The 21,240-nt window shown below is 57.6% G+C and overlaps 3 protein-coding genes across 4 annotated transcripts; all 3 read left to right on the top strand.

The window, feature by feature from the left end:
* Positions 1-1,855: 1,855 nt before the first annotated feature.
* On the top strand, positions 1,856-4,921 carry PROB1 (proline rich basic protein 1). The gene has a single exon (XM_065875539.1). The coding sequence runs from the start codon at positions 1,856-1,858 to the stop codon at positions 4,919-4,921; it is 3,066 nt and encodes a 1,021-aa protein (XP_065731611.1).
* Positions 4,922-7,488: 2,567 nt separating this feature from the next.
* MZB1 (marginal zone B and B1 cell specific protein) lies at positions 7,489-9,593 on the top strand. Its single transcript, XM_065875096.1, has 4 exons — positions 7,489-7,691; positions 8,545-8,669; positions 9,024-9,134; positions 9,225-9,593. The coding sequence occupies exons 1-4, from the start codon at positions 7,518-7,520 to the stop codon at positions 9,379-9,381; spliced, it is 567 nt and encodes a 188-aa protein (XP_065731168.1). The 5' UTR covers positions 7,489-7,517; the 3' UTR covers positions 9,382-9,593.
* Positions 9,594-12,107: 2,514 nt separating this feature from the next.
* On the top strand, positions 12,108-21,240 carry SLC23A1 (solute carrier family 23 member 1). 2 transcript variants are annotated; one of them, XM_065873363.1, is made up of 14 exons: positions 12,108-12,143; positions 12,766-12,900; positions 13,340-13,497; positions 14,243-14,331; positions 14,502-14,569; positions 14,738-14,919; positions 15,051-15,171; positions 15,432-15,588; positions 15,907-16,054; positions 16,805-16,910; positions 17,163-17,292; positions 17,386-17,529; positions 18,035-18,130; positions 20,993-21,240. In XM_065873363.1, the coding sequence occupies exons 1-14, from the start codon at positions 12,108-12,110 to the stop codon at positions 21,238-21,240; spliced, it is 1,818 nt and encodes a 605-aa protein (XP_065729435.1). The 2 variants fall into 2 exon arrangements, with proteins under 2 accessions (XP_065729435.1, XP_065729434.1); XM_065873362.1 differs by having other exon boundaries at positions 14,502-14,581.

Raw genomic sequence — 21,240 nt, 5'->3', positions numbered from 1 at the left:
AATGCCCAACCTCTGCCTTCTCTGCTGTGGTGGTCCCCATCCTGACCCTTCTGATCCCTGTGGGTACCTCCCTCAGGCCTCACAGTGGCCTGGACCCCAGGGAAGAGGTAGGGCGAAAGGCAAAAGACACTCTTTCCTTCTTCCCTGCCTGCCTTTTGGACCACCACCTGCCAGGCCACTGCTGTGTTCAGAATGGATGCTCCTCGAGTCTCCAGCCCCTGCTACTCCCCTCCCTCCCTCCTTTGGGTAGCAGTGGGGGCCCATGGGGGTATGGGGTTGTAGCCTAGGGAAGGACTACTTGGTTGTCTAGTAGGCACTGTCCCTTCTTACTCTTGGTATTAAATTCCTTCCTATATAAACAACCCTGGTTACCCAGTGCCCTGGTAAATTTAACTCTCCCAACTTGAAGGGCTATCTGTGTATGTGTTGTGTATGTGTCTATGAGAAACCCCGACTGGAGAGTTCAAAGATGGTGGGTTCCAGGACCACAGTGAATTTGGGAAATCAGTTTCCATCACATAACAATAACGCTGTACCTGTGAATCACATTTGCACCTTCTTACGCTTCTCCCAAACTTAGAAGCTTATTAGTCTGCACAAATGGAGGAAGGGGAAAGGACAATGCTGTGTTGTGTGTGTGTGTGTGTTTTTTTTTTCTTCTGCTATGTCTATTTTTAAGGTGGGGAAACAGTGTGTGAAGGGGCTATGACGTGCTCAAGTTGCATACGCAGGGCTGGATGTGATGGACAGGTTGGATCCTCCCAGAAGCCATCACTAATGTGCTGTAGGTGATAAAGGGGACACACCAGGCAGGGGTCCCACTCAAGGGAGGCTGAGTCAGATTTGTCAAGTCTAGCCTTTCCTGGCTCAGTGTGAGAATGAATGCGTAGGAGGGGCCAGTGCTCTTGCTCCAGGGCCAGCTGGGGCCTGAGTCATAGCAGGACCTTGAAGCCAGAAGTTTAAGGGCAAGTGGTGCCCATTGTCATTGTTCCAGGAGAGTGACAGGTGGTGGCTGCTTCCCCATCAGCACTTGTCCCCAGGGCAAGTCCTAAGGTGGCAGGGGCTGGAATGAGGGCCTTGTGAGTGTATGGGGGAGCACAGAGCTATTCTTGCCTCAGAGGGGCTTTAGAGAAGGGACCACAGCTACCCTAGAGGTTCCTAAGAGATGCCACATCAGCATCCAGGCCTTGTTCTGGAAGCCTGAAAAGCTAAAACTGTCCCCTCCAGCCTAGGTTTCCACTAAGGGCAGTGGGTCCAGCCAGGGACAGCAGTTTTTTGAGGCCCCAGTACAACTTTTGGAGTCGGGGGGAGCCCTCCAAGCCATGCTCCTCTATCAAAGGTGAGGGGGGATGCACCCTTATGAGCTCTAGCGACAGACTATGGGAGGGCCAGGGAGGAGGGGTGCACTGCAGTGATGGGAAGACGCGGGGGGCTGACATAAAGATGAAATTGTTAGCAAGACCTTAGTTGTCTGGTCTCCTGGCTCACACTCTGATCCACATGCCGTAGTGCTTGATCTCAGGCAGGTCCCTGCTTAGCCCCCGTTCCGTCACCTGTGATGGATGAGCGGCGCTGGGCCTAGCTCCTGCGTACAAGTTGGATGCCTGCCCTCCCCTCACCAAAGCCTGGAATGCCACCCCAGGCTCTCCGGCCGCGCCAGAGAAGGGGTCTGGGAGGGTAGGACCCAGGGCCCAGGTCTTTTCGGCTGCCTACGCCGCCGTCTCGGGAGCGGACGCGGCCGCTTTAAGGCGCGGTGACCCCACGGCACCCGCGGGCGGGGCGGGGACAGTGCTGGCGTCCGCGGCACCAGCAGAGGCGAACGCGAGGGAGAGAGTGCGCGGCGTCCGGCCTCAGCATGCTGACCGCTTTCGCCCTGCCAGCCCTGCCCGGGGTCCCAGGGCGGCTGCCCGCGGCCCCCGCGCGGCGCCAGGACTCCTCCAGTTCGTCGGGCTCCTACCACACGGCTCCGGGTTCTCCAGAGCCCCCGGACGTTGGGCCGGACGCGGAGGGCAGGGCGAATTGGCCCACGGTGGCCCCTGTGCTGGGGGAGGGCGCGCAGCCTCGCCTGTCCGTCAGTGCCCAGAATAGCCGCCAGCAGCTCGGGCCCGGCTCGGGTTTCCCGCGAGGCCCGGCCTCGGGCCCGCGGCCACCCCAGCCCCAGCTGCGCATGCTGCCGTCGGGGGAGATGGAAGTCATCTTCGGCGCCGGGCCCCTGTTCAGCCGTTCTGACGCAGAGGATAGCGAGGTGCAACAGCTCACGACGCAGGCCTTCCGCAGCCTCTCTCCGCCCGGCTCCGCGTCTCCCATCTCTGCCGAACCGCAGCCCCAGGGCCCCGACGGTGGCTCCCGCTGGGCCACCTACCTGCAGCTGCGACCCCGCGGGCCGAGTCCTGCCACCCCAGCGCAGTTCGAGTGTGTGGAGGTGGCGCTGGAGGAGCGTGCCGCGCCTGCCAGGCCCCGGACGGTGCCCAAACGTCAGATCGAGCTGCGCCCCCGGCCGCGGAGTCCCCCGCGGGAGGCCAGCGCGTCGCCCCCGCGACTGTTCCTGCGCACCGGCTCCCTGGACGAGTCTCTGGGCCGCCTGCAGGCTGCCGCGGACCTCGTGCAGACGGCGCTGGCCAGAAAACTGAGCCCCGCGACCCCTGCCCCAAGCAGCGCCACCTTCGGACCCACGGTACCGCCAGAGCCTGCGGCCCCGGAAACGCCCCGCAGTACTCGAGTGGCGCTGAAGGAGGCCAGGTCTCGGCCACCTCGTGTGCATTATAGTTCAGGCCCCGCCAGGGCCCCACGACCGTGGCCTAGCCTCCGTGAGCGCGCAATTCGGCGCGACAAGCCCGCGCCCGGGACCGAGCCTCTAGGTCCAGTTAGTTCCAGCATCTTCCTGCAGTCTGGGGAGAAGATCCAGGAGGCGCACCACCAGGAACCCAAGACTCGGTTCCCGCAAGAGACTCCGGATCGAACCGCCCTGAGGGCACAGAGTCCGTCTTCCCAGTCTAGGGCCCCCCGGGAGGTTTCGAGTAGGGCCGTGAGACCGAGAAGCCCATCCCCGCTGTGGCAAGCCCCAAATGGGACCGTGCGGGGTCCTCGCTGCCCCTCGCCCCAGAACCTGTCCCCGTGGAATAGGGCTATCCGGAAGGTGAGTGGCCCGTCGCTCCCCGAGGCATCCTCCGCATGGGGAAATCAGGATGCTGTTGTCACGGAAACTGTCAGCAGAAAGAGCCCTTCCCCTCCGACCCTTTCCCAGTGGAATCGGGGTGTTGCCAGTGCAAGAAGCCCATCCCCCGAAGCTCCTTCCTCGTGGGAGGTTCCGCATCCGGCAGGTGGGGATACAGTTGAGGGGAGTAGGAGCCCGTCCCCGCCAAACTTGTCCTCATGGGAGACTCCAGATCGTCCTACTGGGACGTGGAGCCCATCGCCCCAAGAGACGTGGGACTCCACAGTGCAGAGCTCAGCGGTAGTTTCTACGCGGGGAGCTATGAATGGCGTAGCCCAGGAGGAACTGGTGCCACCCACGCCACCTGCACCCGGGACTCCAGAGCTAACAGAGGCGCAGAGTCCGTCCACGCGGGAGATGCCGGATCTTGCCTTCCCAGGCAGCCAGCTGTCGCCAGCGGTGGCTGCACCCCAGCTGCCCTTCAGTCGCCTCGTGGGCACCCTGGATGCCGATGCGCGCCCGGAAGCCTTGGGCTCTGGAGAAGCGGCCTCGGGACGCCCGCGCGTAGCCATTCCGCGGCCCCGCGACGTGCGCAAGATGGTGAAGACCACATACGCGCCAAGCTTCCCGGCAAGCACCCCAGGCTCAGGGCTCCCTGCGCCTCCTGCGGAACCCCGCGGCGAGGAAGGCGGCGCATCCAAGACACAAGAGCTTCAGGCGCTGGGGGCCCCCGCCCCAGCTCACTACACTTCCATTTTTCTCAAGGACTTTCTGCCGGTCGTGTCACACCCCTACGAGACCCCAGAGCCAACCACAGACCCAGTCCCCCGGGACGTTACGCAGCCCAACGGGGTCCTGCGGCGGAGGGCAGAGAACAGCACGGCGAAACCCTTCGCGCGCACTGAGATCCGCCTGCCTGGTGCCTTGGCCCTAGGCCGCCGGCCGGAGGGAACCCAGGGAGTCGTGGTGCGCGGTCCTGGCGGAAAGAACAGGGATGCAGAGCCCCAGCGCCTGGTCCCCGACGACAAGGGTCGTACCAGCCCTCTAGGCGGCGCTCGCACCTCACCCCAGAAGTCGCCGATAGGGCCGGCAGGGACCCAACCTCCCGGACCGCCCCGCCCTAGCTCCCCGCAGGCGTACCCTAGCTCGAGCCCTGGAATAGCACCGAAACAGGAGACGCCACCTATGGCCCCTGAGCCCGCGGTTGCGGTCCAGTCGCCCCTCCCGCGGGAGCCCCAAGCGTCCGCTGGCAGAGCGGCCCCGCCCCAGGCCCGCGCCGCCTCGGCGCCTCCCATGGTCCGGTCCCCGGAAGGCCCCTCCCAGGGGGCGCGCAGGCCGCCCGGGGCCGCGCACCCGGGGAAGGTCCTGGTGGACCCAGAGAGCGGCCGCTACTACTTTGTGGAGGCGCCGAGGCAGCCTCGGCTGCGGCTGCTCTTCGACCCCGAAAGCGGGCAGTACGTGGAGGTGCTGCTGCCACCCTCGCCCTCGGTGCCACCCCGCCGCGTCTACACCCCGCTGGCCCTGGGCCCCGGCCTCTACCCGCCGGCCTATGGGCCTATCCCTGGCCTCTCACTGCCACCATCCCCGGGCCCGCCGGCCTTCAGCGGCCCCCAGCTACCCTGGGCCTCCGAGGCGGGGCCCCTGGACGGGATGTACTACCTGCCAGTGAGCGGGACCCCCAGCCCCGCGCCTCCTCTGCTCCTCTGTGCTCCACCCTCCAGCTTGGGTCCCGCTCAGCCGAGCAAGGGCTCCTTGTTCCCCGTGTGAGGCCCCAGGGCCTGATCCCCATGGTGTTGGGGCCCGTTAATGGCCTTGGAAGTTCTGGCATCCAGTCCTGTGCCCTCTTTTCCTTCTATCACCTCTTTCTTTTACCCATCTCATGCAGTCTTCAGACCAGAAGTTACCTTCAGAGTGCTTATCTGAGACCCCCAGCGCTGATGGAGCTGGAGCTCAGGAAGTGGCTGCCTGTTTCCTCCCCCGACAGAATCGTATACCCCTTTCCCAAGCATTCCCAGAGTGTGGTGTGTTGGGGGGCTGTGTGTGTGTGTGTTGTGGGATGAAAAAAATGCAGAACGTGAGAGTTGTGAGTTAGGTTTTATTTGGGGCAAAATGAAAACTATAAGCCTGGGAGACAGCCTCTCAGCACTGAGGAACTGCTCTGAAGAGGTAAGTGGGGGAAGTCAGTATAGATGTGGGTTTGGTGAAGGAGGATACAGGCAATCAAGCACACATTTTGGCAGAAGGTCGCTGCTAGTCACAAGGAGCAGATGTCCATTAATGATTTTAGTGCTTTTCTAGTTATGAGAAGATGCAAGAAATTGGGCTCATAAAATCTTCTGAAAATATCTGACTATCTAAAGGCCTGTTCTGTTAGTTTTTCCCAGAGCACAGAGGGCCTCATTCCTGATCTCTGCCCAGAAGTCCTTTCAGGATGTATTGAAGGTCAGCGATTGCACTGGCTAGTGACAATTTTTAGTTGGTAGCGTGAGAAATCCCAGGACATGGCCCCAGATGCCGACCTGAGGGGGTGATGGGGTTCCTCGGGGGCAGCAGGAAATGGGAACTGCAGGGGACAGGGCTGCCCCCAGAGGTAGTGAGCTGTCTGTGTCTCCCTGAAGGTGGGCCCAGCAGAGGTGGAACAGGCTAGTGAGCACTGATGGGATGAAGAGAGAAAGACACTGGCTATCAAATCTGTTATTCTTTGCAAGAGGATCTGAGCCTTGGCCTGGGAGGCTGCGGGGCAGGGTGGCTAGCGCAGGCCCTAGGTGAGTCTCATCTGAGAGAGAGAGCTGCGGGGACAGGTAGTGGAGGTGGAGAGGGAAGTAATATGGGAGGGGCCGTGGAGGGTCATCCCGGGACTTGGGGTGGGGGTGCTGTGGGGAAGGTGGGGAGGTGACTGTAGTCTCCAGCTGGGAGTACCGCCCCTCATTCTCCCCTCAACCCCGGCCTCTGACTTGGCTTGTCTAAGCCCTCAGAGCTGAACTGGCTGGTCCTGGGGTTAGGAGTGGAGGTTCCAGCCATTCCCACCGAGGGTGGGGGACAGATGAGTGTGTCGTCAGGAAAGACTTAAAAACACGGAGGATGGTTGAGCTGTTGTCCCAGAGGAGACTCTTGATCTCTCTGGGTGGGGTGGAGGGTGGGTTAGGGCTGGCAAAAGAAGGGATGCCCCTGTGAGGAGCCCTCATCTGGTTCCACTGCCCTGGTAACAGGTGTGGCAAACATGCCTAGGGAGGGGCTAGCTCTTCAGGTTCATCACAGCATAGGAAGGGACGGGACCCAGGGCCTGTGTTCCAATTGCCTTGAGATTCCAGGAGCTTCTGAGGAGAGCAGAGGGAGATGCATGGTGTGGGAGGTGCTCTGCGTGGGGGTCTGTGTAGAGTTCTGAGTGAAGTGGCTGGGCCTTGTGGGACTGGTATGTGATGTGATGAGTTTGGGGAAGAACAGTTACCATTAGAAGGAGTGTCAGGGATGGAGATCAATGCCTTCCTTAAGTTCCAGGCCTCCGGGGGGCCTGGATCCCTTGGAGTCACTGCCCCCTTGCCTTGAACTGGAAGCTGACTGAGAGAACTATGAGTCAGAATAACCTGGACATCTTTCTGTGGCTGGAGGTGCTGGTCCTGATGGCAAGGAGGGCCCTGGGCCACTCCCCCTCACCACATCGTGGTGTGCAATAAATCGCTGACCCCGCGGCCACGATGGCTGGAACAACTGGTGTAAGGTGTCTGATTTCCTGCTGCGGTCCCTTAGCACCCCCAGAGTGCCCTTCCATGCCTGGGTGTGGCCTGGGGGAGGGAACCATGTGTGTCTTTCATACACTGTGGCATCCCTGCCTCAGCGAACTTGCCTCTCAGGGAGGGAGCCTTGGCTGGCAGCCACGCCTGTGGCCTCATTCCTCCTGGTGGCTGAGTGGCCAGTGTGCCTTGGGGTCAACCAGGCTTGGGTTCCAATCTCAGCATAGCCCTTCTAACTGTGTGGCCTTGGATTTGTCACTTTCCTCTGAACCTTTGTGTCCTCAGGGGTAGATTTAAGATAACAGTAACAAGCCACCTCCTTCCCTGAGGGGCTCAGTGTAGTGCCTGCCATGTGCTCAGGTCCCAGGACATGAGAGGTATCAGCCCCCATGTGTCCTCGCCCAGGCCCAGCCCCTCTCCTTGCCTCATTGGCTGGAACCACGGGGTCCCACAAGAGGAAGTGCGCGAGTGGTGTCTGCAGGGCCCTGGGGGAAGGGAGAGAACGGGAGGGTGAGGTGTCGGTTTCCCATTGGTCTGGGGCAGGCTCTCTGCAGCAACCCCCACTGCGCATACACACCTGCACCCCTGCACCCCAACCACAGTCCCTGCTCGCTGAGCCAGCTCCACAGACCATGAGGCTGTCGCCGCTGTTGCTGCTGCTGCTGGGGGCCTGGACCATCCCAGGGGGCCTTGGGGACAGGGCCCCACTCACAGCCACCGCCCCTGAGCTGGATGATGAAGAGAAGTTCTCAGCACACATGCCTGCTCACCTGCGCTGTGACGCCTGCAGGGTAGTGGCCTACCAGGTGAGCCCCCCACCCCCTCGCCGCCCGCGAGCAGTTCTCCTGCCCCTACCCAGGCCCCCACCCAAGCCAGACCCCTCCATCTACCTCAGATTCCACCGCTGGCCTTGGATGCCCAAACCCCGCCCCCCCCCCCCAGGCATCGAGCTATACTCAGCCTACCATGATATTGCCATCTTCACCTCACTGGCACCGGCCTGCCTCAGTTTACCTATCTGTCTGCCCAACAAAGAGCAGGCGATCTCTGGGACACCAGGGAGTCCCTAGCTTGTCCTCTCGGACTCCTCCCTTTCTAGAACCACCCTTAAGTCTGGACTCCTTCCCGAAGCGTGAGCATCGGTGTATGTGTACACGTGTGCATGTTTGTCAGTCCCATGAGTCCATGAGCATGTGTGTGTCTTGAGTTCACATACAAACCTGTCACGTGTGCCTGAGTACTTGTGTGTGTCTGTGTGACTGCATGCGCACGCACACGGGGGCTATGAGTACACGTGTCACTGAAGACTGGGAGGTTGTTTTTCTCTCCTTGTTCTTGCGGTTTCAAATAGTGTGTGCTGATGGGCAGGTGTTACCTGGGGGAGGGGCCCCAATGCCCAGGCCTAATTCTCCACCTCAGTGTTTCCCACCCACCTCCCATCCCAAGGCAGCGGATCTTGCCTCAGCTGGCGTGGTCCCAGCTTTCTGGACCTGGGGGAGGGCCGTGAAGCCTGCCTCACAGGTGCTTCCTGCTCAAAAGGCTCCATTGCCTCGTTCTTCCTCAGAGACACAGGCTTCTGTCCCCACCCCCAGCCCAATCACCCCTCCTTTCACGCTGAGCAGTTCTGAAGCCCTGGTTCTCAACCCCTCCTTGTTCCAGATGTGGCAGCATCTGACAAAGGCAGAGGCCAAGCTTCACACCCTGGACTCCGGGGGCCGTGGCAAGCTGAGCGAGTCGGTATACACAGACGTCCTGGACCAGAGCTGCTCCCAGACCTGGCAGGGGTGAGTTGAAAATCCGGCCCCTGCCCCCCCTCCTCCAGGGGCAGGCTGATGAGTGGGGCTTCTCGTTCTCCCACTCACACACCACACACACTCCACTAGGGCTCTGGCCCAAGGGTGGGGACTGGCTGGGACAGAGTCTGAGCTCTGGAGCTGGGAGCAAGTAGAAGAGTGAGGTGGCCAGGAGACAAGGTTGCTGTGTGACTTTGGGCCCGGAGTTTCCCCTTTCTGGTCCTTAGTTTTTCAGCAAGGAGGATCAGAATCTGGGCGCTAAACTCAGCGGATGCCCAGTGTGCCCAGCTTCATGTGCTGATGGGCTCCACTAATGCTGTCTCCCTCTCCTCCCACTGCCTCCAGCTACGGAGTTGGAGAAGTGGACCAGGTGAAACGTCTCATGGGCCCAGGACTTAGGAAGGGGCCGGAGCCGAGCATCAGTGTGATCGTCATGGGGGCGCCGTGGCCCACGAGGTCGTGACTGGAGGACTGGGGTGGGATGGAGCCTTGGTCTGCCCCACTGCGGGCCGGGCAGAGTCTGAGGCTCCTCCTGGGCTCCCCTAGGCTCTCCAAGACATGCTTTCACTACCTGGGGGAGTTTGGAGAAGACCAGATCTATGAAGCCCACCAACAAGGTCAAGGGGCCCTGGAGGCATTGCTGTGTGGAGGCCACCGGGGGGCCTGCTCAGAGGAGGCACCAGTCACAAGGGCAGAGCTCTAGTCCAGCTCCTCCTTCCCCTTCCTGGTCAGCCCCTAAAGGGAGCTGGGCTTCCTCTGGATCTGTCCCCTCCTTTCTGCAGGCTGCTTGGAGGGCAGGGAGGCCTTGTTCTTCTGTGCTGCCACTCTCCCTCCCTCCTCCAGCTTCTGGGCCCTGGGGCCTGGGGGGCGGCCAAGGCCTTCCCCTCTGGACTCAAATAAAACCAGTGACCTCGATTCCTTCTCTCTGCAAAAGGTGCTTGGGGGGCTGGGAGGGTAGACATTGGTGTTTCTGCTGACGTCCCTCCTAGAGAGGGCCAGGTACACATCCCCCACAATTTCCCAGAGGTAAGTGAGATCTGTCATGGCTGGAAATGTGAGTGAGCTGTCAAAGGCATATGGAACCAGTTATCTGAACGGTTGAAACCCCAGATCCCTCAGGAGAGAAAAGAAAAGCCAAGGCAAACTCCATAAGCAGGCTGCCCGTGGACATACCCACTGCAACCACTGCGTGCTACTGTGCCCCTCCCAGAACACTAGTCTTCCTGGGTCTACACCCAGCAGCTGCTCACTTTCTAGACTCTGCTCTGACCCCAGCTAGCATGGTTGAGCCCTCGGTGCTCACCGGGGACAGGGCAGGGCAGGGCAGGGGTCCTGGAACAGGCTGGATTCAGTATCTTGGCTCTACGTCCTGCTCTCCCCAGAAATTCTCACCTGGGGCCCTTTTCTTAGAAACGGAGAAAAGAGCTCCACCTGGTTCACACCTGGGTCTGGGTATCTGGGGTCAGTGGTGCTACAGCTTACAGATTCATTTGTGTCTCTGATCCTCCAAAGCCCTGGAAAGTGGACAGAACAGACACTCTAATCCCCTGTTGACAGGTGCAGAAACTGGGGCTCAGACAACAAAAGAGGCTCAGGCAGAGTCCCAGGCTGAGCAGTGGCAGGGCTAGGAGGGGATTCAAATTTGGGGAGTGGGGGAAGGTTAGGGCTGAAGGAATGGTGGTGTCCCAGGCAGGCCCTTACCACTCTGCACCCCAGCCCCCTACATTCTATCACCTGTTCCCCATCTTCCTGAGGCCCCTCCTCCTGGCCCTCAGGAGAGAACTCTTAAGCACCAGGAGAGCCAGGGCCCAAGGAATTGGCTGAGCAGTCAGTAGTATCAGGTGTGGAGCCGGGAGCCCATGACGTGCACCTGCGTGGCCCTGTGTTTTTGTGGAGTGATTTAGAGACACTTTGCGTCAGAGTCTAGGTGCTCCAGGTCCATTTGTGTGATTGTGTATCTGAGACCATGTGCAACTTCCCGGCTTTGTCTCCATGTGTGTGGTATGTGGCTTGGGTTGATTTGAGGGTCCAACGGACAATGTGTGCAAGGGGTAGGGCTGTCTCCCAGCCCCTGGGAAGTACCGGGGAGGAGAGGGCGGGGAGGAGAGTGCCGGGGAGGAGAGTGCCGAGGTGTAGAGGCTTCGAACTGGTCAGATGACTTTGGGAACCTGGGAACAGGAGCCAGAATTTGAGAGGAGAGGACAGGTGGACAGAGGAACAGGCTGGAGGCTGGACAGGCCGTCGGATTCAGATTCGGGGCTGTGACATGAAGTTGCTACCCAGCTGGACAGTGGTGCTGCGGGGGAGGCCTTGGGGCAGGGCCTGGCCATGGGCACAGCGACCCAGAAGTAGGTGGACCCTAATGGGGTTGGGGCAGCGCAGAAGGGAGCAGAATCAGGGCCCTCAGCCCCTGGGCTCTCCCCAGCCCCCAGGAGGGGAAGATAGGCCGGGCCCAGGCCGGCTTCAGCAGCTGCGTGGCAGTCACGCAGGGCCCGGTGCTTAGAAAGGCCCCACAAATCAGTTCAATGCTCTGCTGTTGCTGTTTTTAAATTTATAATACTTTTGCAACAGGGGCACCAGATTTTCATTTTGCACTGGGTCCCACAGATTATGTAGCTGGTCCTGACTGGGAGGGGAAGGGAAGGAATCCTTGTCCTGACACAGAAGACAGAAAAGATCGGGCTAGCCTCAGCAGCTCCTTCTCCGGAGGCCCATCTGTTCTGTGCCTCAGGGACCCTGAGGGGCGAGTGGAGGTGGTGGAGAGGGCAGCCCTGTCTGACATTTAATGTATAATTAACAGCGTGGGCTCAGTAGTTCAGGCCAACCTGAATTTTTGGAATGGCTTTCTAAAACCTTGCTACCTGTGTGGCCTTGGTCAGATCACATCTCCTAAATCTGTTTCCTCAGCTGTAAAAGAGGTTAATGGCACCCAGCGCCTGGGGTTAAACATGACAATACATAGATGTTGCTTGGCACGCAGCTGTTCCTAAATAACGAGATGGGCTATGATGATGATAATGATTAACTTTTGATTAATAAGCAGGGAAAAGCCTCATTCAGAGTGTACCATAATATGTGCCCATTTTCACTCCCTTTCCTCTCACCTCACCCAGGGCCTGGTAAACTTCCAAGGCCATCTGCTCCTCACCCCCCCTCCGGCCCTCTCTCGGAAAATAACTGTCCCGTGCCCAGGCTCAGGTGTGGGCAAGGAAGGGTGTGTTCGGGAGGTAAATGTGGCAGAGGCTTGGGCGGCCTTTTCCACTGTGGCCGGAGTTAATACGTTACCTGGGCCTGGGCCCTCCTTTCGCAATCAGTGTTGGAGATCTGGTTACAGATTTACTTTGAACAATGTCGGCTATGCGGATTAAAGTCCTTCGTATAAGCAATCCCTTCTTCTCCTCAGGAACTGCTCACACCTGTGCCCCAAAGATGAGGGCCCAGGAGGACCCTGAGGGCCAGACACAGGTGCTGGGGAATGAGGGGAGCGGTTGGGGGCAGGGTGGGGCTGGGGGCCTGAGCAGTCCTTGCTCCCTGGGAGGGCAGAGACAAAGGTTCTGATGAACTGGATCAAGAGTGACTGTCCCAGGCGGAATGTGGCAGTTGGGGGAGGGGTGGGGTGGCAGTGGGGTGAAGGAGACTTCTGCTTTGGGACTGGCTCACCCCAGCTTGGGGGCCGGCAGGGGCCCAGCCTACCGCCCCATTAGTGACACCCCAAGGACCTCTAAGGGACAGAGGGGGGACCAGAGTACGTCCAAGAGGGCCTGTCACAGTCTCCAGCCCTCTTTGCCTCCTCTCCTGGTGACCCCGGCCTTCTGACGTATGGGCCCGTTCCCTTGGCTAGAAGGTCCAGGTTCTGAGGGCTCCAGGAGCCAGTACAGCGGACTCATCCCTGCACAAAGCAATGTGAGGTGGGAGCCACGTGTAGCCAGGCCAAGGGGTAGCTGGGTGCATGAGCATTGAGGAAGGGTGGGGACCCCATTCTGAGGAGCTGACAGGCCACTTGGGCTACCTAATTGATTCTGAAGCAGAATGGACTTTTCTGGTTCCCATCACTCCACGCTGAGTTACTTCTCTCTGCTGCCCCCAGCATGAGTCCCTGGGCTCAGCAGGGACCTCCACGAAGGACCCCCCGACGGCCCTGTGCACAGAGCCCAAGTCTGACATGTTGTACAAGATCGAGGATGTGCCGCCCTGGTACCTGTGCGTCCTGCTGGGCTTCCAGGTGGGCATCTCCCCAGGGCCTTCCCATCCCCGCCCTGCCTGCTCCCCAGACCCCTCCCTGGCCAAAGAGGTCATCTTGGGTAACAGGAAGAGAAACCTAAAGTCAGAAGCAGTGACTGTCACCTAGCAGGGGTGGGGAAGAGGCTTGATGGGGCCTGAAAGGGACAAGGTATCACCTGCCAGGCGGAGTGCCGGTGACAGGAAAGGGGGCCCACTCCACAGAAGCTGCAGGAATAACTTGGGGGCAGATTAGTAACCCCCAGAGAGGTGAGCAGTCTCTCTGTGGGAATGCCTTATGGGAGTATCAGTCCTGGGTGGGCACACTGGCAGGGGCGGCACGGGCTCAGGCCCACTGAGGCGGGCGTGAGGACTGTGAGGGTTCCCCTGCCTCCCTGTGAGCTCCGTGGGCCCTGCCTCATGTACTCTCCCCACACCCCTAGCATTACCTGACCTGCTTCAGTGGCACCATCGCTGTGCCCTTCCTCCTGGCTGAGGCGCTGTGTGTGGGCCGTGACCAGTACATGGTCAGCCAGCTCATTGGTACCATCTTCACCTGTGTGGGCATCACCACCCTCATCCAGACCACACTGGGCATCCGGTGAGCTGCCCCACTCCCACCCCTACCCCACCCCACCCCACCCCACGTAGACACACACGCAGTGATCCACACAGCGGGAGCAGTCTCAGAGGACTCTTGTGGGACAAGAAAAACTGCTATCTGCCCCCACCTGCTGCTTCTGCTTTCAGGCTAGCCTTAGAGCTAGGCGGCTGGGGTCCCACCCTGGACCCCTGGTGTCCCTCAAGGAAAGGGAACGTGCCCTAGCTGGGCTCTCCTCCGTTAAGCCTTACTCTGGGTAATTGGGGCCACTCACTCCCCTGCTGCCAGGGCTTGTGTGGGCCTCTTCAGTGGTCCGTCCTCCTGGGGGCCCCCTGCCCCCGCGTGCACAGTCCTAGGCCTGGGTGGCCTAAGGATGGTCATTTGTATGGTGGGAAGATGAAGGAAGGTTGTGAGTGGAGCTTGCATGCAGGAGCTGAGCTGTCCACTTCCGTGCACGTGGCCCCTCACAGTGCAGGAGCTGGTGCTGAGAAGGAAAGGGAGCAGGTTGTGAGCCAGGAGCTCCATCTGTTTTCTTTCTTAGGCCCCCAAAATGTTAGAGTCCTGCCTGGGGCCTCAGTGACTTCCCTCTGTTCTGCCCTTGCCCTTGTTCCTCTGTGTCTCTGTCCCTGTGTGTGATTCTCCCTGTGCCTCGCTCTGTGCCCCTCCCTCCCCATGTCCCCTGTCTCTGTGTTCCTGCCTCCCCACCTCCCACCCTGTCCCTGCTGCTCTGTGCCTCTCTTTCCAGGCTGCCACTGTTCCAGGCCAGTGCCTTTGCATTTCTGGTCCCAGCCAAAGCCATCCTGGCCCTGGAGAGATGGAAATGTCCTCCAGAAGGTGGGCACATTTCTGGGGGCTGCACTGGAGAGGGGAGCCCCAGGAGCCCGGAGGTCTGGGCGACTGTTCCATGTCCATACCCCAAGGTGCCTTCAGGGCAGCATCTTTACTTTCTCTCTCTGTTCCCCGTGCATGCGTGCACGTGTGTGCGTTCCTGTCTATGCCCCCAGAGGAGATCTACGGTAACTGGAGTCTGCCCCTGAATACCTCTCATATTTGGCACCCACGGATACGAGAGGTGGGTTTGCATGTGGGGTAGAAGAGACCTGGACTTGAGGGTGGGACTAGATGGGAGGGAAGGCCACTGCTGAATTGGGGGATATGAGGATGTAGTCCAGGAACATTTTTTTAACATAGAGGTCATGGCTTCTACATGGTGACTTATAGCTGATCTTTGCTTTTCCAGGTCCAGGGTGCAATCATGGTGTCCAGTATGGTGGAGGTGGTGATTGGGCTGATGGGGCTGCCTGGGGCCCTGCTCAGTTACATCGGGCCTCTTACAGTCACCCCCACTGTCTCCCTCATTGGTCTCTCTGTCTTCCAAGCTGCTGGTGACCGAGCTGGCTCCCACTGGGGTATCTCAGCTTGGTGAGTGGGCACCAGGCCTGATCCTTGCCCAGCCCCAGTCCCTCAACCCCTTCGTGTCCTGCCCCCTTAGCCTTGGCTCTTGCCCCCAGCCCGGCCTACCAGCCGTTTCCTCTTTGTGCTTCTGTCCCCAGCTCCATTCTCCTGATTGTCCTCTTCTCCCAGTACCTGCGAAATCTCACCTTCTTGCTGCCTGTCTACTGCTGGGGAAAGGGCCTCACTCTCTTCCGCATCCAGATCTTCAAGATGTTTCCCGTGAGGAGCTGACAGGCAGTTCGGGGTGGGACTAGGGCAAGGGCTGGACCTAAGTCCAGGGCCAAGGGCAGGGGAAAGGGCAGGGGCAGCAGGGGAGCTAGAGGCAGAGTTGAGGTCCTAGCCAGGGATGGGGGCCGGGGTCTGAGCTGGGGCCGGGGCACAGGCTCGGGCGGGGGCTAGGGCTAAGGTAGGAGCTGGTTAGCCTGGACCAAGACCTCCTGGGCCCTCAGTGCAACCCTCACCCCCCACCCCCACTTCAGATCGTGCTAGCCATCATGACCGTGTGGCTGCTCTGCTATATACTGACCCTGACGGACGTGCTGCCCTCAGACCCCACGGCCTATGGCTTCCAGGCACGAACAGATGCCCGAGGGGACATCGTGGCTATTGCTCCCTGGATCCGCATCCCCTACCCCTGTGAGCAACTCCATCTGGGCCCCTCTGCCTCCAACTGAGACCGTCAGTGAGGCCCCTGGTGACCCCAGTCCAGCTGATGACATAACAAGTATTAGCTGCACATTTATAGTGTGCCAGGCAGAGTGGTGTGCTCAACGTCTCACGCCAGCTTTATGATTCTAAGTGACCCCGAATAAGCTCCCACAACTGTATAGCTCCCACCCCAGCTTGAGATCTCTTTACCCCTTCCCCTGCTCCACCCAAGTACTGCCCAGTCCACTCCCTGACCCACCTAGGAACACTCATTGCATCCAGCCTCCCATCTCCCTGTTGATACAGGTCAGTGGGGGCTTCCCACAGTGACTGCGGCTGCTGTGCTGGGAATGTTTAGTGCCACATTAGCAGGCATAATTGAGTCCATCGGAGATTACTATGCTTGTGCCCGCCTGGCTGGCGCACCACCCCCTCCAGTGCACGCTATCAACAGGTATGCCGACCTGCCCTCCCCGGTATCTCATCCCCTCAAGGGTCACTCAGGAAGCAAACATCCGGACAGAATTGAATCCCAGAGGTGGGGGACAAGGAGTTGGGCAAGTCACTAACTCTCCAGGTTCTCCTTACTTATGAAATGGAGATGCTCTCATCACTCACTCTGTGTTGCGAACAGCTGAGGAGACGACGAAGTCTAAGGGAAACTACAGTCACTGACAGCCTTCCATGTGTCTAGCTTTCTTTCTTTCTCTCTTTATTTATTTGGCTGCACCGGCTCTTAGTTGCAGCACATGGGAACTTTTTAGTTGCGGCATGCGGGCTCTTAGTTGAAGCATGTGAGATCTAGTTCTCTGACCAGGGATGGAACTGGGGCCCCCCTGCATTGGGAGTGCGGAGTCTTCACTGCTGGACTACCAGGGAAGTCCCCATGTGTCTAGCTCTTGATGTGCGTTCTTATGCAATCCACTAATGGCTCTGTAAGACAGGTACTCTTAATATCCCCATCTGACAGATGAAATTGAAGCCCAGAATCACCTAAGGATTAATTGCCAGGGCAGCGGGACTAGCATTCAGACCTGGGCTCCTGGCTCCCAGACCCACCTCTGGCCCGGAGTGGGGAGTACTACGGACAGATAGTTGCAGCTCACACAGCCCTAGAGACTCTGGCCAGCCTGGCCAGGGCAGTGGGAGGACACAGACCAGGCTGGAGCATGGACCAAGGCCCCCACTTGCCCTTTTCTTACAGGGGTATCTTCACTGAAGGCATCTGTTGCATTATCGCAGGGCTGCTGGGCACGGGCAACGGGTCCACCTCGTCCAGCCCCAACATTGGTGTCCTGGGGATTACCAAGGTGCCACAACTAGCCAGAGCAGCACAAAGCCGCGCCCCAATTCCATGTGCCGCAGGCCCCGCCCCAAGCCTGTCCCTACTTTGGCCTAGCCCCACCCTGCCTTTGACAGGCCTCCCTTGCATCACGCTCTGACCCATATGTACCTTGCTCTTATAACAGGCCCCGCCCACCCACCGCGCCCCTCCCCTCCCACAACTAACCCCGCACAACTTCACCCCCTGGGTCTAGCCCCACCCCTTGGCTCACTGGCAGGTGGGTAGCCGGCGCGTGGTGCAGTATGGTGCGGGTATCATGCTGGTCCTGGGCACCATTGGCAAGTTCACAGCCCTCTTCGCCTCGCTCCCTGACCCCATCCTAGGGGGGATGTTCTGCACCCTTTTTGGTGAGTGTTGTGCGTGCTTTTGGGGCGTGGTCGCCGTGTGGTGGAGCCTACCCAGCCTGCGAGGAGCCTCCAGCGGTTCTTTTGTGCTCTCAGGCATGATTACAGCTGTGGGGCTGTCTAACCTGCAGTTCGTGGACATGAACTCCTCCCGCAACCTCTTTGTGCTTGGATTTTCCATGTTCTTCGGGCTCACGCTGCCCAATTACCTGGACTCCAACCCGGATGCCATCAACACAGGTGCCTCCACCTGTCTTACCTGTCTCAGGGTGGGGGAGGTGTGGTGGGCTCGACTCTGAGCATAGCCTCTTCCCTCAAAGGCTCCACACAGCCAGAGCCACAAATCCTGCCCATCTCTGGATGTTAGCAGCTGAGGCTAATTAACAGCTGTTCTTTACTAAGACACCTTCTGTGGACAGGTATGAGCTTTACATATGCTCATTTAATTTTCACAACAGCTCCATGAGACAGATACTATTACCATCTTCATGTTACAGGTGAGAAAAGTGAGGTTCAGATGGGTTAAATGATTTGTTGCAAGACAAGTAGCAACCAGCAAAACTGGGATTTGAATCCAAGGATGGGAGAGGCAGAGGTGTATAATCTTGAAAGTCAAGGTTTTGTACTGTTCCATCTCTGTGCTTGCTCAAGGAAGTCAGCAGGCTGCACCAGTGGGGAGAAAGTCTCTGAGCTCTGTTTTCCAGATGGGGCCGTGACACCCATTAGCCTTTGGCCTATTCCACAGGCATTCCTGAAGTGGACCAGATTCTGACTGTGCTGCTGACCACGGAGATGTTTGTGGGTGGGTGCCTCGCTTTCATACTGGACAACACAGTGCCAGGTATGGGTCAGCCCTGAGAGGGGAACAGAGAACTAGGTTGGACTCAGAGGCAGTCCAGCAGATGTCTCCTGAGCTGGAGCTGTGGCCAGGTCAGATGCAATGCCTCAGGCCCTGCAGGGAGAAGCAGGAACAGATGGGCCGGAGGGAGAGACCACCAGCCTGATAGAGGCACAGGCTTCCCTCTTAGTCTTGAAGAGGGTGTGGCTAGGAGAGTCATTCCTGGGCCCTGTAAATTGTTTCTTTTCCATTTCTTTGTTGCCACTGGGTTGAGGGTTGCTTTTGCTTTCTTAAGAGTAGGACAGATGGAAATGTAGCATCAGTATGTTGGCAAAATTCACTCCAAATATGCCAGTGACTTATGCTGGCTACTAGAAGAGCCCCTAACGTTTCTCTTTGGTATCAGGGCTTTTTACAGGGATCATGGAGGATACTTTGTGGGGTCCCTGAGAATCCTCCTGACCCATGTTTATGTGCCCAGGAAATATATAAAAACTAAATGTCACCAGGTGCTCTAACTATTAATAAGAATAGTTAGCATTTACCAAACACTTATGGGTCAGGCATGGAGCTAAATGTCTCCTTTCATCCTCAAAAACTATCCTGTGAGGTAGAGACTATCAACACCACTTTATATGAGAAAAAAGAATCAGAGGTTAGGTGACTCACCGAAGGTCACAAAACTTGCTGATTTAAAACGCTGCAAATTTGGGATTTAAACAAGTCCATCTGATGCAGTTAGTCCAAGGCCTGTGTCCCAGCCACTCCACCACAGTGCCTCTGCTAGAGAGTTTCAGGGGAAGTGTAAGATCAAGGAAAGCTCCGTAGAGACGGGCTAGATTGCATCAGTCCACAGAGATGACAGATGGAGGATGATAGCTCTCCATCTTCTGCGACTTAACAGCCTAAACATAGCTGACCCCACTTGCTTTCCCCTCTCTGAAGACACAAGTGTCTATTCAGAGCACAGGAATCAGTGGCTGGCTATGCACAGCTGGTGGGTTAGAGTTTGGGCAGGGAAGGGCCAGGACTCCCTGGCACTTTCAGGGATTTTAGATGGCATCAGATGAGGGAGCTTTTGGTAGCAGCTATCACTTGGATGGATGGGTGATACCTGACCATGGTACCCCCCTCGCCCACCAGAGGAAGCTGAGGTAGGACCTGGAGAAGCTCATCCTGCGGACATGAGACAGGGAAGTGGCAACCTCAATGCCTAGGGAATCCACGGAGATAGAGGGCGTCTGGGTGGGCAGCTGTACAGAGGGGTCTGTGATTTGGGCAGCTGGATTAAGCTACCCAGATGTTAACAGCCTCAGAGTGCCTGAGTTCCTCACATCTCTATCCTTCAACCCAGCTGCCCATCAGCAACCATCTCTGCCAATGATCAATATATGTATTATGCTACATAATCTTCAACAGTCCTTCCATCTGCATGATGAGGAATCTGAAGCTCAGAGTGGTTAAATCACTTGCCTAAGGTCACACAACCTGGTTTCAAGCCCAGGTCTGGCTGGCTCAGAACCTTGTCCTCAACAATGGAATTATAGAGCTTTATTCTGTAGGATGGGTACATTTTGCTGATAGACCACTTTGCATTTGCTCTTACTCTTTAACTACCCACAGACCAACCTTAGAGGGGCAGTAAGTTTAGTTCAGCAAGTGCTACTGGAGCAAGCACGGCCCCGAGTTAGATACTTAAGGGTAAAAAACATTAAGTCAACAAGATAGGAAGGAAAACTGGGTTTAAAGCAATTTAGAGCAATGAAGTGAATAAGCCTGGGCTGGAGTCATCTGGAGGGCTTCCTGGATGATTCTGGGTGGGGCCAAGAAGATTAGGATTTGGAGAAGCACTGGAGAAGGCAACACAGGTAGGGATGTGGAGGGGAGGCGAGGGAGTGCCGGGCTGGCTCTTGTGTCCCAGCAGTGGTGAGGAGTGGGGCCATCAGTCACCTCAGTCCTGTGCCACAGCTGCAGCTCTTCTCCCTCCACTCTGCCCACCTGTGCTCTTTGTGCAGTCAGGCCCAGCTCAAACAGTACCTCCTCCAAGTGGTCTTCTCTAAGGACGCCAGCCCTCCCTCAGTGCCCTCTCCTCTGAGACTTTGGGACACATTTGGTTTCTCTACTCATGGGGCTTTTCAGTCTGGGCTGCCAACGCGTGGAAATCTTTGCACTAGATTTACAGTCTCACAGTCTTCGGTCAACCCCAGCCCTCTTGTGAAAACCTCAGAGAATTCACACATCCCTCCCATACCTCCTAAAGGAGATTTCCCCTAGTTGTAAAAAAAATCTCTCTTGCGTATCCCTATCACCAACAAAGATTTTACTTAGCTTGACTTTCTGAAGTTTGTATTATAAAAACAAGAGTTTATTTTCCAAATATGGAATCATAATATTGAATATTAATACTGATTACAGTGTTTAAAAATATAACTTCCTGCCCTCACAGCAGTCTGAGCATTATTTGGTCCCCACTGGCCCAGCAGACACCAGCCCCATACTCGAGATGCAGGCCGACAATTACTTAACCATCTGCCTGCCTCCTTGATCATAAAATTTTGTGTAATAGTGCCTATACACCTCCCACCAATGTTTCAAAGAAATTAGATAATGAAATAAAAGCACTTAGCACAGACCATAGCACACTGTAGATACACAATAAATACTAATTACGTATAACCAGTATCCCTTAGGGTTCCCTAGAGCTCTAGCCAAGTTAAGAGCTGAGATATCACAGATTCAACTTTTCAGGACCAGAGAATTGAGAATCAAGACAACTCCAGAAGTCTACCTTATGACTAGGTTATGGGAAGGGGAGGTAGCAGAGGACTGCTGGCTCTGGTAAGTGACCCCACTGTCCTCTTCCAGGAAGCCCAGAGGAACGAGGTCTGATACAGTGGAAAGCTGGGGCCCATGCCAACAGTGAGATGTCTACCAGCCTGAAGAGCTATGACTTTCCCATCGGGATGAGCATGGTAAAAAGAATTGTCTTTCTGAAATACATTCCTATCTGCCCAGTCTTCAAAGGATTTTCTTCAAGGTCAAAAGACCAGCTTCCAGTTCCAGAAGATACCCCACAAAATACAGAAACTGGGTCTGTGTGCACCAAGGTCTGA

Source organism: Phocoena phocoena, chromosome 3 (genome assembly GCF_963924675.1).
Source record: "Phocoena phocoena chromosome 3, mPhoPho1.1, whole genome shotgun sequence".
Taxonomy (NCBI): domain Eukaryota; kingdom Metazoa; phylum Chordata; class Mammalia; order Artiodactyla; family Phocoenidae; genus Phocoena; species Phocoena phocoena.
This window is presented reverse-complemented; position numbering and strand designations above follow the sequence as displayed.

Excerpts from the sequence above, each read along its gene's own strand:
- PROB1 (XM_065875539.1), top strand. The coding sequence starts at position 1,856 with ATGCTGACCGCTTTCGCCCTGCCAGCCCTGCCCGGGGTCCCAGGGCGG.
- MZB1 (XM_065875096.1), top strand. The coding sequence starts at position 7,518 with ATGAGGCTGTCGCCGCTGTTGCTGCTGCTGCTGGGGGCCTGGACCATC. Across the intron at positions 7,692-8,544 it reads GCAGGGTAGTGGCCTACCAG|ATGTGGCAGCATCTGACAAA; the intron begins GTGAGCCCCCCA and ends TCCTTGTTCCAG. Across the intron at positions 9,135-9,224 it reads GGGGCGCCGTGGCCCACGAG|GCTCTCCAAGACATGCTTTC; the intron begins GTCGTGACTGGA and ends GGGCTCCCCTAG.
- SLC23A1 (XM_065873362.1), top strand. The coding sequence starts at position 12,108 with ATGAGGGCCCAGGAGGACCCTGAGGGCCAGACACAG. Across the intron at positions 12,901-13,339 it reads GCGTCCTGCTGGGCTTCCAG|CATTACCTGACCTGCTTCAG; the intron begins GTGGGCATCTCC and ends CCACACCCCTAG. Across the intron at positions 14,920-15,050 it reads CACTGGGGTATCTCAGCTTG|CTCCATTCTCCTGATTGTCC; the intron begins GTGAGTGGGCAC and ends TTCTGTCCCCAG.